Below are 16,781 nucleotides of genomic sequence, written 5' to 3' on the forward strand. Positions count from 1 at the left end.
AACAAAGACATGCCTGTTCCTACCAGACCAGGGGGGAATCCACATCCACAGCAGTCCTAGCCTGATGGATTGAAATGGACCGTTTTTAAATATGTTTTTTTATTGCTCTTAGCTACTGGTCGTACCTCAAGCCAATGCACATGTACGGCTATAAAAAGTCATTGATGTCTTGTGAACATCACATAAGATATTCAGTGTCATCAAGGAAGAAATCACTTTGTTGAAGACTATATCAGTATGTTTCAATATGTCAACTGAGTGATTGGATGCACAACATTCTTCTCTATTGCCATCAGAGGAGAAATGGCTTATTTGAAGAAATTGTTAACAGTAGTATTTGATGTGTCAACCCTGTTAACACCACTGCTCACGTCTCCTCTGTTCTATTCCAGCGGGTACATCATCGACACAAGAGGAGGACGGCTGTGAGCCCAGGAAGAGGCATAGGTCAGACAGCTTTTCTCTACCCTTTGATGACAGCATGTCCTGGTGTGTGATAGGAGGCCTGAGACGAGACCGGAGGAGCACTGAGTCTTCAGACTCCCACAGTAACACTGTGAGTAGCCTGGTGTATCTCTGTGAGTAGCCTAGTGTATCTCTGTGAGTAGCCTAGTGTATCTCTATGAGTAGCCTAGTGTATCTCTGTGAGTAGCCTGGTGTATCTCTGTGAGTAGCCTGGTGTATCTCTGTGAGTAGCCTAGTGTATCTCTGTGAGTAGCGTGGTTTAACTCTGTGAGTAGCCTAGTGTATCTCTGTGAGTAGCCTGGTGTATCTATGTGAGTAGCCTAGTGTATCTCTGTGAGTAGCCTAGTGTATCTCTGTGAGTAGCCTAGTGTATCTCTGTGAGTAGCCTAGTGTATCTCTGTGAGTAGCCTAGTGTATCTCTGTGAGTAGCCTAGTGTATCTCTGTGAGTAGCCTAGTGTATCTCTGTGAGTAGCCTGGTGTATCTCTGTGAGTAGCCTAGTGTATCTCTGTGAGTAGCCTAGTGTATCTCTGTGAGTAGCCTGGTGTATCTCTGTGAGTAGCCTGGTGTATCTCTGTGAGTAGCCTAGTGTATCTCTGTGAGTAGCCTAGTGTATCTCTGTGAGTAGCCTAGTGTATCTCTGTGAGTAGCCTAGTGTATCTCTGTGAGTAGCCTGGTGTATCTCTGTGAGTAGCCTGGTGTATCTCTGTGAGTAGCCTACTGCAGTACAACTATTAACCCTGTCTAAGACTGTAGTTTCATCAATCCTAAATTAAAGGAGGGTGAGATCCTAAACTAGACCTGTTGGGTTACGAAATTATACAGATGAAGGAATGAGATGATTTAATTCCTACACATAATGGTCAGATGATGTGACATGGGGTCGTTCAGTACTTTAGCTGTGTAAGTCCCATGTTACTGAGCGCTCTCTCTCTCTCTCTCTCTCAACAGGAAGTAGGTTCATCGGTCAGTGACGTGTGTGACGATGTTCTGAGCCAGGATCTGGACTCTGATAACTTCAGCGTGGAGTTTGAGGTGGAGTCCATTGACTCGGATGCCTACAGCGATCCCGAAGAGGCTTCAGTGTCTGGAGAGGACGAGGTCTCAGCTCACTGTCTTTTCAACTGTGTGTGTGTGTTTCCGCTGCATTCATTTAGCTGTGGTGCTATCACTGGGGGGGTGGGGGGCATGCTCCCGGACCCCCCGAGGAAACACTGGTGTGTGTGTGTGTCATTTCAAACAGCGCCCTCTAGTGTCCTGGGGTCAAACTGCAGCTGTTGACTCACTGTCTCTGTGGTTCTCTCACAGGTGTATGAAGTCACCATCTTTGAAGCAGAGGAGGAGGACTCGTTCGATGACGACACTGAAATCACGAAAGCAGTATGTTTCATATTATCCATAATAATAATAATAAAATCTCACCAACACAAGGATACCACAGCTACCAATGTTCTGGTTGGTTAGTGTCTGTTGCCTAATCTAGTGGTGTTGTATAATCTAGCTGTATGGCCTGTTGTCTAATCTAGCTGTATGGCCTGTTGTCTAATCTAGTTGTATTGCCTGTTGTCTAATCTAGTTGTATGGCCTGTTGTCTAATCTAGTTGTATGGCCTGTTGTCTAATCTAGTTGTATGGCCTGTTGTCTAATCTAGTTGTATGGCCTGTTGTCTAATCTAGTTGTATGGCCTGTTGTCTAATCTAGTGGTGTTGTCTAATCTAGCTGTATGGCCTGTTGTCTAATCTAGTTGTATGGCCTGTTGTCTAATCTAGTGGTGTTGTCTAATCTAGTTGTATTGCCTGTTGTCTAATCTAGCTGTATGGCCTGTTGTCTAATCTAGCTGTATGGCCTGTTGTCTAATCTAGTTGTAGTGTCTGTTGTCTAATCTAGCTGTATGGCCTGTTGTATAATCTAGTGGTGATGTCTAATCTAGTTGTATGGCCAGTTGTCTAATCTAGTTGTATGGCCTGTTGTCTAATCTAGTGGTGTTGTCTAATCTAGTGGTGTTGTATAATCTAGCTGTATGGCCTGATGTCTAATCTAGTTGTATGGCCTGTTGTCTAATCTAGCTGTATGGCCTGTTGTCTAATCTAGCTGTATGGCCTGTTGTCTAATCTAGTTGTATTGCCTGTTGTCTAATCTAGTTGTATGGCCTGTTGTCTAATCTAGCTGTATGGCCTGTTGTCTAATCTAGTTGTATGGCCTGTTGTCTAATCTAGCTGTATGGCCTGTTGTCTAATCTAGTTGTATGGCCTGTTGTCTAATCTAGCTGTATGGCCTGTTATCTAATCTAGTTGTATGGCCTGTTGTCTAATCTAGTTGTATTGCCTGTTGTCTAATCTAGTTGTATTGTCTGTTGTCTAATCTAGTTGTATTGTCTAATCTAGTTGTATGGCCTGTTGTCTAATCTAGTGGTGTTGTCTAATCTAGCTGTATGGCCTGTTGTCTAATCTAGTTGTATTGCCTGTTGTCTAATCTAGTTGTATGGCCTGTTGTCTAATCTAGTGGTGTTGTCTAATCTAGCTGTATGGCCTGTTGTCTAATCTAGTTGTATGGCCTGTTGTCTAATCTAGTGGTGTTGTCTAATCTAGTTGTATTGCCTGTTGTCTAATCTAGCTGTATGGCCTGTTGTCTAATCTAGCTGTATGGCCTGTTGTCTAATCTAGTTGTAGTGTCTGTTGTCTAATCTAGCTGTATGGCCTGTTGTATAATCTAGTGGTGATGTCTAATCTAGTTGTATGGCCAGTTGTCTAATCTAGTTGTATGGCCTGTTGTCTAATCTAGTGGTGTTGTCTAATCTAGTGGTGTTGTATAATCTAGCTGTATGGCCTGATGTCTAATCTAGTTGTATGGCCTGTTGTCTAATCTAGCTGTATGGCCTGTTGTCTAATCTAGCTGTATGGCCTGTTGTCTAATCTAGTTGTATTGCCTGTTGTCTAATCTAGTTGTATGGCCTGTTGTCTAATCTAGCTGTATGGCCTGTTGTCTAATCTAGTTGTATGGCCTGTTGTCTAATCTAGCTGTATGGCCTGTTGTCTAATCTAGTTGTATGGCCTGTTGTCTAATCTAGCTGTATGGCCTGTTATCTAATCTAGTTGTATGGCCTGTTGTCTAATCTAGTTGTATTGCCTGTTGTCTAATCTAGTTGTATTGTCTGTTGTCTAATCTAGTTGTATTGTCTAATCTAGTTGTATGGCCTGTTGTCTAATCTAGTGGTGTTGTCTAATCTAGCTGTATGGCCTGTTGTCTAATCTAGTTGTATTGCCTGTTGTCTAATCTAGTTGTATTGTCTAATCTAGTTGTATGGCCTGTTGTCTAATCTAGTGGTGTTGTCTAATCTAGTTGTATGGCCTGTTGTCTAATCTAGTGGTGTTGTCTAATCTAGTTGTATGGCCTGTTGTATAATCTAGTTGTATGGCCTGTTGTCTAATCTAGTGGTGTTGTCTAATCTAGCTGTATGGCCTGTTGTCTAATCTAGTTGTATGGCCTGTTGTCTAATCTAGTGGTGTTGTCTAATCTAGTTGTATGGCCTGTTGTCTAATCTAGTGGTGTTGTCTAATCTAGTTGTATGGCCTGTTGTATAATCTAGTTGTATGGCCTGTTGTCTAATCTAGTGGTGTTGTCTAATCTAGCTGTATGGCCTGTTGTCTAATCTAGCTGTATGGCCTGTTGTCTAATCTAGCTGTATGGCCTGTTGTATAATCTAGTTGTATGGCCTGTTGTATAATCTAGTGGTGTTGTCTAATCTAGCTGTATTGCCTGTTGTCTAATCTAGTGGTGTTGTCAAATCTAGTGGTGTTGTCTAATCTAGCTGTATTGCCTGTTGTATAATCTAGTTGTATGGCCTGTTGTCTAATCTAGTGGTGTTGTCTAATCTAGCTGTATGGCCTGTTGTCTAATCTAGTTGTATGGCCTGTTGTCTAATCTAGTGGTGTTGTCTAATCTAGCTGTATGGCCTGTTGTCTAATCTAGTGGTGTTGTCTAATCTAGTTGTATGGCCTGTTGTCTAATCTAGTGGTGTTGTCTAATCTAGCTGTATGGCCTGTTGTCTAATCTAGTTGTATGGCCTGTTGTCTAATCTAGTGGTGTTGTCTAATCTAGTTGTATTGCCTGTTGTCTAATCTAGCTGTATGGCCTGTTGTCTAATCTAGTTGTATGGCCTGTTGTCTAATCTAGTGGTGTTGTCTAATCTAGTGGTGTTGTCTAATCTAGTTGTATTGCCTGTTGTCTAATCTAGTTGTATGGCCTGTTGTCTAATCTAGTTGTATGGCCTGTTGTCTAATCTAGTTGTATGGCCTGTTGTCTAATCTAGCTGTATGGCCTGTTGTCTAATCTAGTTGTATGCCCAGTTGTCTAATCTAGTTGTATGGCCTGTTGTCTAATCTAGCTGTATGGCCTGTTGTCTAATCTAGTTGTATGGCCTGTTGTCTAATCTAGCTGTATGGCCTGTTGTCTAATCTAGTTGTATGGCCTGTTGTCTAATCTAGTTGTATGGCCTGTTGTCTAATCTAGTTGTATGGCCTGTTGTCTAATCTAGTTGTATGGCCTGTTGTCTAATCTAGTTGTATTGCCTGTTGTCTAATCTAGTTGTATGGCCTGTTGTCTAATCTAGTTGTATTGCCTGTTGTCTAATCTAGTTGTATGGCCTGTTGTCTAATCTAGCTGTATGGCCTGTTGTCTAATCTAGTTGTATGGCCTGTTGTCTAATCTAGTGCTGTTGTATAATCTAGCTTTATTGCCTGTTGTATAATCTAGTTGTATTGCCTGATGTATAATCTAGTTGTATGGCCAGTTGTCTAATCTAGTGGTGTTGTCTAATCTAGTGGTGTTGTCTAATCTAGTTGTATGGCCTGTTGTCTAATCTAGTGGTGTTGTCTAATCTAGCTGTATGGCCTGTTGTCTAATCTAGTTCTATGGCCTGTTGTCTAATCTAGTTGTATGGCCTGTTGTCTAATCTAGCTGTATGGCCTGTTGTCTAATCTAGTCGTGTTGTATAATCTAGCTGTATGGCCTGTTGTCTAATCTAGTTGTATGGCCTGTTGTCTAATCTAGTGGTGTTGTCTAATCTAGCTGTATTGCCTGTTATCTAATCTAGTTGTATGGCCTGTTGTCTAATGTAGTTGTATGGCCTGTTGTCTAATCTAGTTGTATGGCCTGTTGTCTAATCTAGTGGTGTTGTCTAATTTAGCTGTATTGCCTGTTGTCTAATCTAGCTGTATTGCCTGTTGTCTAATCTAGTTGTATGGCCTGTTGTCTAATCTAGTTGTATGGCCTGTTGTCTAATCTAGTTGTAGTGTCTGTTGTCTAATCTAGTTGTATGGCCTGTTGTCTAATCTAGTGGTGTTGTCTAATCTAGCTGTATGGCCTGTTGTCTAATCTAGCTGTATGGCCTGTTGTCTAATCTATCTGTATTGCCTGTTGTCTAATCTAGTTGTATGGCCTGTTGTCTAATCTAGCTGTATGGCCTGTTGTCTAATCTAGTTGTATGGCCTGTTGTCTAATGTAGTTGTATGGCCTGTTGTCTAATCTAGTTGTATGGCCTGTTGTCTAATCTAGTGGTGTTGTCTAATTTAGCTGTATTGCCTGTTGTCTAATCTAGCTGTATTGCCTGTTGTCTAATCTAGTTGTATGGCCTGTTGTCTAATCTAGTTGTATGGCCTGTTGTCTAATCTAGTTGTAGTGTCTGTTGTCTAATCTAGTTGTATGGCCTGTTGTCTAATCTAGTGGTGTTGTCTAATCTAGCTGTATGGCCTGTTGTCTAATCTAGCTGTATGGCCTGTTGTCTAATCTAGCTGTATTGCCTGTTGTCTAATCTAGTTGTATTGCCTGTTGTCTAATCTAGCTGTATTGCCTGTTGTCTAATCTAGTTGTATGGCCTGTTGTCTAATCTAGTTGTAGTGTCTGTTGTCTAATCTAGTTGTATGGCCTGTTGTCTAATCTAGTGGTGTTGTCTAATCTAGCTGTATGGCCTGTTGTCTAATCTAGCTGTATGGCCTGTTGTCTAATCTAGCTGTATGGCCTGTTGTCTAATCTAGCTGTATGGCCTGTTGTCTAATCTAGTTGTATGGCCTGTTGTCTAATCTAGTTGTATGGCCTGTTGTCTAATCTAGTGGTGTTGTCTAATCTAGCTGTATTGCCTGTTGTCTAATCTAGTTGTATTGCCTGTTGTCTAATCTAGCTGTATGGCCTGTTGTATAATCTAGCTGTATGGCCTGTTGTCTAATCTAGTTGTATGGCCTGTTGTCTAATCTAGTGGTGTTGTCTAATCTAGCTGTATTGCCTGTTATCTAATCTAGTTGTATGGCCTGTTGTCTAATCTAGCTGTATGGCCTGTTGTCTAATCTAGTTGTATTGCCTGTTGTCTAATCTAGTTGTATGGCCTGTTGTCTAATCTAGTTGTATGGCCTGTTGTCTAATCTAGTGGTGTTGTCTAATCTAGCTGTATGGCCTGTTGTCTAATCTAGCTGTATTGCCTGTTGTCTAATCTAGCTGTATTGCCTGTTGTTTAATCTAGTTGTATGGCCTGTTGTCTAATCTAGCTGTATGGCCTGTTGTCTAATCTAGTTGTATGGCCTGTTGTCTAATCTAGTGGTGTTGTCTAATCTAGTTGTATGGCCTGTTGTCTAATCTAGTTGTATGGCCTGTTGTCTAATCTAGCTGTATGGCCTGTTGTCTAATCTAGTGGTGTTGTCTAATCTAGCTGTATTGCCTGTTGTCTAATCTAGTTGTATGGCCTGTTGTCTAATCTAGTTGTAGTGTCTGTTGTCTAATCTAGCTGTATGGCCTGTTGTATAATCTAGTTGTATGGCCTGTTGTCTAATCTAGTGGTGTTGTCTAATCTAGTTGTATGGCCTGTTGTCTAATCTAGTTGTAGTGTCTGTTGTCTAATCTAGCTGTATGGCCTGTTGTCTAATCTAGTTGTATGGCCTGTTGTCTAATCTAGTGGTGTTGTCTAATCTAGTTGTATGGCCAGTTGTCTAATCTAGTTGTATGGCCTGTTGTCTAATCTAGTTGTATGGCCTGTTGTCTAATCTAGTTGTAGTGTCTGTTGTCTAATCTAGCTGTATGGCCTGTTGTATAATCTAGTGGTGATGTCTAATCTAGTGGTGTTGTCTAATCTAGCTGTATGGCCTGTTGTCTAATCTAGCTGTATTGCCTGTTGTCTAATCTAGTTGTATGGCCTGTTGTCTAATCTAGTTGTATGGCCAGTTGTCTAATCTAGTTGTATGGCCTGTTGTCTAATCTAGTTGTATGGCCAGTTGTCTAATCTAGTTGTATGGCCTGTTGTCTAATCTAGTGGTGTTGTCTAATCTAGTGGTGTTGTCTAATCTAGCTGTATGGCCTGTTGTCTAATCTAGCTGTATTGCCTGTTGTCTAATCTAGTGGTGTTGTCTAATCTAGTTGTATTGCCTGTTGTCTAATCTAGTTGTATGGCCTGTTGTCTAATCTAGTGGTGTTGTCTAATCTAGCTGTATTGCCTGTTGTCTAATCTAGTTGTATGGCCTGTTGTCTAATCTAGTTGTATGGCCTGTTGTCTAATCTAGTTGTATGGCCAGTTGTCTAATCTAGTTGTATGGCCTGTTGTCTAATCTAGTGGTGTTGTCTAATCTAGTGGTGTTGTCTAATCTAGCTGTATGGCCTGTTGTCTAATCTAGCTGTATTGCCTGTTGTCTAATCTAGTGGTGTTGTCTAATCTAGTTGTATTGCCTGTTGTCTAATCTAGTTGTAGTGTCTGTTGTCTAATCTAGTTGTATGGCCTGTTGTCTAATCTAGTGGTGTTGTCTAATCTAGCTGTATGGCCTGTTGTCTAATCTAGCTGTATGGCCTGTTGTCTAATCTAGCTGTATGGCCTGTTGTCTAATCTAGCTGTATGGCCTGTTGTCTAATCTAGTTGTATGGCCTGTTGTCTAATCTAGTTGTATGGCCTGTTGTCTAATCTAGTGGTGTTGTCTAATCTAGCTGTATTGCCTGTTGTCTAATCTAGTTGTATTGCCTGTTGTCTAATCTAGCTGTATGGCCTGTTGTATAATCTAGCTGTATGGCCTGTTGTCTAATCTAGTTGTATGGCCTGTTGTCTAATCTAGTGGTGTTGTCTAATCTAGCTGTATTGCCTGTTATCTAATCTAGTTGTATGGCCTGTTGTCTAATCTAGCTGTATGGCCTGTTGTCTAATCTAGTTGTATTGCCTGTTGTCTAATCTAGTTGTATGGCCTGTTGTCTAATCTAGTTGTATGGCCTGTTGTCTAATCTAGTGGTGTTGTCTAATCTAGCTGTATGGCCTGTTGTCTAATCTAGCTGTATTGCCTGTTGTCTAATCTAGCTGTATTGCCTGTTGTTTAATCTAGTTGTATGGCCTGTTGTCTAATCTAGCTGTATGGCCTGTTGTCTAATCTAGTTGTATGGCCTGTTGTCTAATCTAGTGGTGTTGTCTAATCTAGTTGTATGGCCTGTTGTCTAATCTAGTTGTATGGCCTGTTGTCTAATCTAGCTGTATGGCCTGTTGTCTAATCTAGTGGTGTTGTCTAATCTAGCTGTATTGCCTGTTGTCTAATCTAGTTGTATGGCCTGTTGTCTAATCTAGTTGTAGTGTCTGTTGTCTAATCTAGCTGTATGGCCTGTTGTATAATCTAGTTGTATGGCCTGTTGTCTAATCTAGTGGTGTTGTCTAATCTAGTTGTATGGCCTGTTGTCTAATCTAGTTGTAGTGTCTGTTGTCTAATCTAGCTGTATGGCCTGTTGTCTAATCTAGTTGTATGGCCTGTTGTCTAATCTAGTGGTGTTGTCTAATCTAGTTGTATGGCCAGTTGTCTAATCTAGTTGTATGGCCTGTTGTCTAATCTAGTTGTATGGCCTGTTGTCTAATCTAGTTGTAGTGTCTGTTGTCTAATCTAGCTGTATGGCCTGTTGTATAATCTAGTGGTGATGTCTAATCTAGTGGTGTTGTCTAATCTAGCTGTATGGCCTGTTGTCTAATCTAGCTGTATTGCCTGTTGTCTAATCTAGTTGTATGGCCTGTTGTCTAATCTAGTTGTATGGCCAGTTGTCTAATCTAGTTGTATGGCCTGTTGTCTAATCTAGTTGTATGGCCAGTTGTCTAATCTAGTTGTATGGCCTGTTGTCTAATCTAGTGGTGTTGTCTAATCTAGTGGTGTTGTCTAATCTAGCTGTATGGCCTGTTGTCTAATCTAGCTGTATTGCCTGTTGTCTAATCTAGTGGTGTTGTCTAATCTAGTTGTATTGCCTGTTGTCTAATCTAGTTGTATGGCCTGTTGTCTAATCTAGTGGTGTTGTCTAATCTAGCTGTATTGCCTGTTGTCTAATCTAGTTGTATGGCCTGTTGTCTAATCTAGTTGTATGGCCTGTTGTCTAATCTAGTTGTATGGCCAGTTGTCTAATCTAGTTGTATGGCCTGTTGTCTAATCTAGTGGTGTTGTCTAATCTAGTGGTGTTGTCTAATCTAGCTGTATGGCCTGTTGTCTAATCTAGCTGTATTGCCTGTTGTCTAATCTAGTGGTGTTGTCTAATCTAGTTGTATTGCCTGTTGTCTAATCTAGTTGTATGGCCTGTTGTCTAATCTAGTGGTGTTGTCTAATCTAGCTGTATTGCCTGTTGTCTAATCTAGTTGTATGGCCTGTTGTCTAATCTAGTTGTAGTGTCTGTTGCCTAATCTAGTGCTGTTGTCTAATCTAGTGGTGTTGTCTAATCTAGCTGTATGGCCTGTTGTCTAATCTAGCTGTATGGCCTGTTGTCTAATCTAGCTGTATTGCCTGTTGTCTAATGTAGTTGTATGGCCTGTTGTCTAATCTAGCTGTATGGCCTGTTGTCTAATCTAGTTGTATGGCCTGTTGTCTAATCTAGTGGTGTTGTCTAATCTAGTTGTATGGCCTGTTGTCTAATCTAGTTGTATTGCCTGTTGTCTAATCTAGTTGTATGGCCTGTTGTCTAATCTAGCTGTATGGCCTGTTGTCTAATCTAGTTGTATGGCCTGTTGTCTAATCTAGCGCTGTTGTATAATCTAGCTGTATTGCCTGTTGTATAATCTAGTTGTATTGCCTGATGTATAATCTAGTTGTATGGCCAGTTGTCTAATCTAGTGGTGTTGTCTAATCTAGTGGTGTTGTCTAATCTAGTTGTATGGCCTGTTGTCTAATCTAGCTGTATGGCCTGTTGTCTAATCTAGTTCTATGGCCTGTTGTCTAATCTAGTTGTATGGCCTGTTGTCTAATCTAGCTGTATGGCCTGTTGTCTAATCTAGTCGTGTTGTATAATCTAGCTGTATGGCCTGTTGTCTAATCTAGTTGTATGGCCTGTTGTCTAATCTAGTGGTGTTGTCTAATCTAGCTGTATTGCCTGTTATCTAATCTAGTTGTATGGCCTGTTGTCTAATGTAGTTGTATGGCCTGTTGTCTAATCTAGTTGTATGGCCTGTTGTCTAATCTAGTGGTGTTGTCTAATTTAGCTGTATTGCCTGTTGTCTAATCTAGCTGTATTGCCTGTTGTCTAATCTAGTTGTATGGCCTGTTGTCTAATCTAGTTGTATGGCCTGTTGTCTAATCTAGTTGTAGTGTCTGTTGTCTAATCTAGTTGTATGGCCTGTTGTCTAATCTAGTGGTGTTGTCTAATCTAGCTGTATGGCCTGTTGTCTAATCTAGCTGTATGGCCTGTTGTCTAATCTAGCTGTATTGCCTGTTGTCTAATCTAGTTGTATGGCCTGTTGTCTAATCTAGCTGTATGGCCTGTTGTCTAATCTAGTTGTATGGCCTGTTGTCTAATGTAGTTGTATGGCCTGTTGTCTAATCTAGTTGTATGGCCTGTTGTCTAATCTAGTGGTGTTGTCTAATTTAGCTGTATTGCCTGTTGTCTAATCTAGCTGTATTGCCTGTTGTCTAATCTAGTTGTATGGCCAGTTGTCTAATCTAGTTGTATGGCCTGTTGTCTAATCTAGTTGTAGTGTCTGTTGTCTAATCTAGTTGTATGGCCTGTTGTCTAATCTAGTGGTGTTGTCTAATCTAGCTGTATGGCCTGTTGTCTAATCTAGCTGTATTGCCTGTTGTCTAATCTAGTTGTATTGCCTGTTGTCTAATCTAGCTGTATTGCCTGTTGTCTAATCTAGTTGTATGGCCTGTTGTCTAATCTAGTTGTAGTGTCTGTTGTCTAATCTAGTTGTATGGCCTGTTGTCTAATCTAGTGGTGTTGTCTAATCTAGCTGTATGGCCTGTTGTCTAATCTAGCTGTATGGCCTGTTGTCTAATCTAGCTGTATGGGCTGTTGTCTAATCTAGCTGTATGGCCTGTTGTCTAATCTAGTTGTATGGCCTGTTGTCTAATCTAGTTGTATGGCCTGTTGTCTAATCTAGTGGTGTTGTCTAATCTAGCTGTATTGCCTGTTGTCTAATCTAGTTGTATTGCCTGTTGTCTAATCTAGCTGTATGGCCTGTTGTATAATCTAGCTGTATGGCCTGTTGTCTAATCTAGTTGTATGGCCTGTTGTCTAATCTAGTGGTGTTGTCTAATCTAGCTGTATTGCCTGTTATCTAATCTAGTTGTATGGCCTGTTGTCTAATCTAGCTGTATGGCCTGTTGTCTAATCTAGTTGTATTGCCTGTTGTCTAATATAGTTGTATGGCCTGTTGTCTAATCTAGTTGTATGGCCTGTTGTCTAAAATAGTGGTGTTGTCTAATCTAGCTGTATGGCCTGTTGTCTAATCTAGCTGTATTGCCTGTTGTCTAATCTAGCTGTATTGCCTGTTGTTTAATCTAGTTGTATGGCCTGTTGTCTAATCTAGCTGTATGGCCTGTTGTCTAATCTAGTTGTATGGCCTGTTGTCTAATCTAGTGGTGTTGTCTAATCTAGTTGTATGGCCTGTTGTCTAATCTAGTTGTATGGCCTGTTGTCTAATCTAGCTGTATGGCCTGTTGTCTAATCTAGTGGTGTTGTCTAATCTAGCTGTATTGCCTGTTGTCTAATCTAGTTGTATGGCCTGTTGTCTAATCTAGTTGTAGTGTCTGTTGTCTAATCTAGCTGTATGGCCTGTTGTATAATCTAGTGGTGTTGTCTAATCTAGTTGTATGGCCTGTTGTCTAATCTAGTTGTAGTGTCTGTTGTATAATCTAGCTGTATGGCCTGTTGTCTAATCTAGTTGTATGGCCAGTTGTCTAATCTAGTTGTATGGCCTGTTGTCTAATCTAGTTGTATGGCCTGTTGTCTAATCTAGTTGTAGTGTCTGTTGTCTAATCTAGCTGTATGGCCTGTTGTATAATCTAGTGGTGATGTCTAATCTAGTTGTATGGCCAGTTGTCTAATCTAGTTGTATGGCCTGTTGTCTAATCTAGTGGTGTTGTCTAATCTAGTGGTGTTGTCTAATCTAGCTGTATGGCCTGTTGTCTAATCTAGCTGTATTGCCTGTTGTCTAATCTAGTGGTGTTGTCTAATCTAGTTGTATTGCCTGTTGTCTAATCTAGTTGTATGGCCTGTTGTCTAATCTAGTGGTGTTGTCTAATCTAGCTGTATTGCCTGTTGTCTAATCTAGTTGTATGGCCTGTTGTCTAATCTAGTTGTAGTGTCTGTTGCCTGATCTAGTGCTGTTGTCTAATCTAGTGGTGTGTTCTAATCTAGCTGTATGGCCTGTTGTCTAATCTAGCTGTATGGCCTGTTGTCTAATCTAGCTGTATTGCCTGTTGTCTAATGTAGTTGTATGGCCTGTTGTTTAATCTAGTTGTATGGCCTGTTGTCTAATCTAGTTGTATGGCCTGTTGTCTAATCTAGGTGTATGGCCTGTTGTCTAATCTAGTGGTGTTGTCTAATCTAGTTGTAGTGTCTGTTGTATAATCTAGCTGTATGGCCTGTTGTATAATCTAGTTGTATGGCCTGTTGTATAATCTAGTTGTATGGCCTGTTGTCTAATCTAGTTGTATGGCCTGTTGTCTAATCTAGTTGTATGGCCTGTTGTCTAATCTAGTTGTATGGCCTGTTGTCTAATCTAGCTGTATGGCCTGTTGTCTAATCTAGTTGTATGGCCTGTTGTCTAATCTAGTTGTATGGCCTGTTGTCTAATCTAGTTGTATGGCCTGTTGTCTAATCTAGTTGTATGGCCTGTTGTCTAATCTAGTTGTATGGCCTGTTGTCTAATCTAGTTGTATGGCCTGTTGTCTAATCTAGTTGTATGGCCTGTTGTCTAATCTAGCTGTATGGCCTGTTGTATAATCTAGTTGTATGGCCTGTTGTCTAATCTAGTTGTATGGCCTGTTGTCTAATCTAGTTGTATGGCCTGTTGTCTAATCTAGTTGTATGGCCTGTTGTCTAATCTAGTTGTATGGCCTGTTGTCTAATATAGCTGTATGGCCTGTTGTCTAATCTAGTGGTGTTGTCTAATCTAGTTGTATTGCCTGTTGTATAATCTAGTTGTATGGCCTGTTGTCTAATCTAGTGGTGTTGTCTAATCTAGCTGTATGGCCTGTTGTCTAATCTAGTGGTGTTGTCTAATCTAGCTGTATGGCCTGTTGTCTAATCTAGTGGTGTTGTCTAATCTAGCTGTATGGCCTGTTGTCTAATCTAGTTGTATGGCCTGTTGTCTAATCTAGTGGTGTTGTCTAATCTAGTTGTATTGCCTGTTGTCTAATCTAGCTGTATGGCCTGTTGTCTCATCTAGTTGTATGGCCTGTTGTCTAATCTAGTGGTGTTGTCTAATCTAGTGGTGTTGTCTAATCTAGTTGTATTGCCTGTTGTCTAATCTAGTTGTATGGCCTGTTGTATAATCTAGCTGTATGGCCTGTTGTCTAATCTAGTTGTATGCCCTGTTGTCTAATCTAGTTGTATGGCCTGTTGTCTAATCTAGCTGTATGGCCTGTTGTCTAATCTAGTTGTATGGCCTGTTGTCTAATCTAGCTGTATGGCCTGTTGTCTAATCTAGTTGTATTGCCTGTTGTCTAATCTAGTTGTATTGCCTGTTGTCTAATCTAGTTGTATGGCCTGTTGTCTAATCTAGTGGTGTTGTCTAATCTAGTTGTATGGCCTGTTGTCTAATCTAGTTGTATTGCCTGTTGTCTAATCTAGTTGTATGGCCTGTTGTCTAATCTAGCTGTATGGCCTGTTGTCTAATCTAGTTGTATGGCCTGTTGTCTAATCTAGCGCTGTTGTATAATCTAGCTGTATTGCCTGTTGTATAATCTAGTTGTATTGCCTGATGTATAATCTAGCTGTATGGCCAGTTGTCTAATCTAGTGGTGTTGTCTAATCTAGTGGTGTTGTCTAATCTAGTTGTATGGCCTGTTGTCTAATCTAGCTGTATGGCCTGTTGTCTAATCTAGTTCTATGGCCTGTTGTCTAATCTAGTTGTATGGCCTGTTGTCTAATCTAGCTGTATGGCCTGTTGTCTAATCTAGTCGTGTTGTATAATCTAGCTGTATGGCCTGTTGTCTAATCTAGTTGTATGGCCTGTTGTCTAATCTAGTGGTGTTGTCTAATCTAGCTGTATTGCCTGTTATCTAATCTAGTTGTATGGCCTGTTGTCTAATGTAGTTGTATGGCCTGTTGTCTAATCTAGTTGTATGGCCTGTTGTCTAATCTAGTGGTGTTGTCTAATTTAGCTGTATTGCCTGTTGTCTAATCTAGCTGTATTGCCTGTTGTCTAATCTAGTTGTATGGCCTGTTGTCTAATCTAGTTGTATGGCCTGTTGTCTAATCTAGTTGTAGTGTCTGTTGTCTAATCTAGTTGTATGGCCTGTTGTCTAATCTAGTGGTGTTGTCTAATCTAGCTGTATGGCCTGTTGTCTAATCTAGCTGTATGGCCTGTTGTCTAATCTAGCTGTATTGCCTGTTGTCTAATCTAGTTGTATTGCCTGTTGTCTAATCTAGCTGTATTGCCTGTTGTCTAATCTAGTTGTATGTCCTGTTGTCTAATCTAGTTGTAGTGTCTGTTGTCTAATCTAGTTGTATGGCCTGTTGTCTAATCTAGTGGTGTTGTCTAATCTAGCTGTATGGCCTGTTGTCTAATCTAGCTGTATGGCCTGTTGTCTAATCTAGCTGTATGGCCTGTTGTCTAATCTAGCTGTATGGCCTGTTGTCTAATCTAGTTGTATGGCCTGTTGTCTAATCTAGTTGTATGGCCTGTTGTCTAATCTAGTGGTGTTGTCTAATCTAGCTGTATTGCCTGTTGTCTAATCTAGTTGTATTGCCTGTTGTCTAATCTAGCTGTATGGCCTGTTGTATAATCTAGCTGTATGGCCTGTTTTCTAATCTAGTTGTATGGCCTGTTGTCTAATCTAGTGGTGTTGTCTAATCTAGTGGTGTTGTCTAATCTAGTTGTATTGCCTGTTGTCTAATCTAGTTGTATGGCCTGTTGTATAATCTAGCTGTATGGCCTGTTGTCTAATCTAGTTGTATGCCCTGTTGTCTAATCTAGTTGTATGGCCTGTTGTCTAATCTAGCTGTATGGCCTGTTGTCTAATCTAGTTGTATGGCCTGTTGTCTAATCTAGCTGTATGGCCTGTTGTCTAATCTAGTTGTATGGCCTGTTGTCTAATCTAGTGGTGTTGTCTAATCTAGTTGTATGGCCTGTTGTCTAATCTAGTTGTATTGCCTGTTGTCTAATCTAGTTGTATGGCCTGTTGTCTAATCTAGCTGTATGGCCTGTTGTCTAATCTAGTTGTATGGCCTGTTGTCTAATCTAGCGCTGTTGTATAATCTAGCTGTATTGCCTGTTGTATAATCTAGTTGTATTGCCTGATGTATAATCTAGTTGTATGGCCAGTTGTCTAATCTAGTGGTGTTGTCTAATCTAGTGGTGTTGTCTAATCTAGTTGTATGGCCTGTTGTCTAATCTAGCTGTATGGCCTGTTGTCTAATCTAGTTCTATGGCCTGTTGTCTAATCTAGTTGTATGGCCTGTTGTCTAATCTAGCTGTATGGCCTGTTGTCTAATCTAGTCGTGTTGTATAATCTAGCTGTATGGCCTGTTGTCTAATCTAGTTGTATGGCCTGTTGTCTAATCTAGTGGTGTTGTCTAATCTAGCTGTATTGCCTGTTATCTAATCTAGTTGTATGGCCTGTTGTCTAATGTAGTTGTATGGCCTGTTGTCTAATCTAGTTGTATGGCCTGTTGTCTAATCTAGTGGTGTTGTCTAATTTAGCTGTATTGCCTGTTGTCTAATCTAGCTGTATTGCCTGTTGTCTAATCTAGTTGTATGGCCTGTTGTCTAATCTAGTTGTATGGCCTGTTGTCTAATCTAGTTGTAGTGTCTGTTGTCTAATCTAGTTGTATGGCCTGTTGTCTAATCTAGTGGTGTTGTCTAATCTAGCTGTATGGCCTGTTGTCTAATCTAGC

At 40.5% G+C, this 16,781-nt stretch overlaps 1 protein-coding gene across 1 annotated transcript in view; it reads left to right on the forward strand.

Moving 5' to 3' along the window:
* The window catches only part of LOC311125065 (E3 ubiquitin-protein ligase Mdm2-like), a 66,973-nt gene that overhangs the window by 14,377 nt on the left and 35,815 nt on the right, over positions 1–16,781 (forward strand). The window contains exons 6-9 of the mRNA XM_084199138.1: positions 113–171; positions 393–556; positions 1,416–1,565; positions 1,773–1,844. Coding sequence (XP_084055264.1) covers positions 113–171; positions 393–556; positions 1,416–1,565; positions 1,773–1,844 — 445 coding nt within the window. The remainder of the gene's footprint in view (positions 1–112; positions 172–392; positions 557–1,415; positions 1,566–1,772; positions 1,845–16,781) is intronic.

This window comes from Coregonus lavaretus (assembly GCF_964263955.1).
Source record: "Coregonus lavaretus genome assembly, contig: HAP1_SCAFFOLD_875, whole genome shotgun sequence".
Classification (NCBI taxonomy): domain Eukaryota; kingdom Metazoa; phylum Chordata; class Actinopteri; order Salmoniformes; family Salmonidae; genus Coregonus; species Coregonus lavaretus.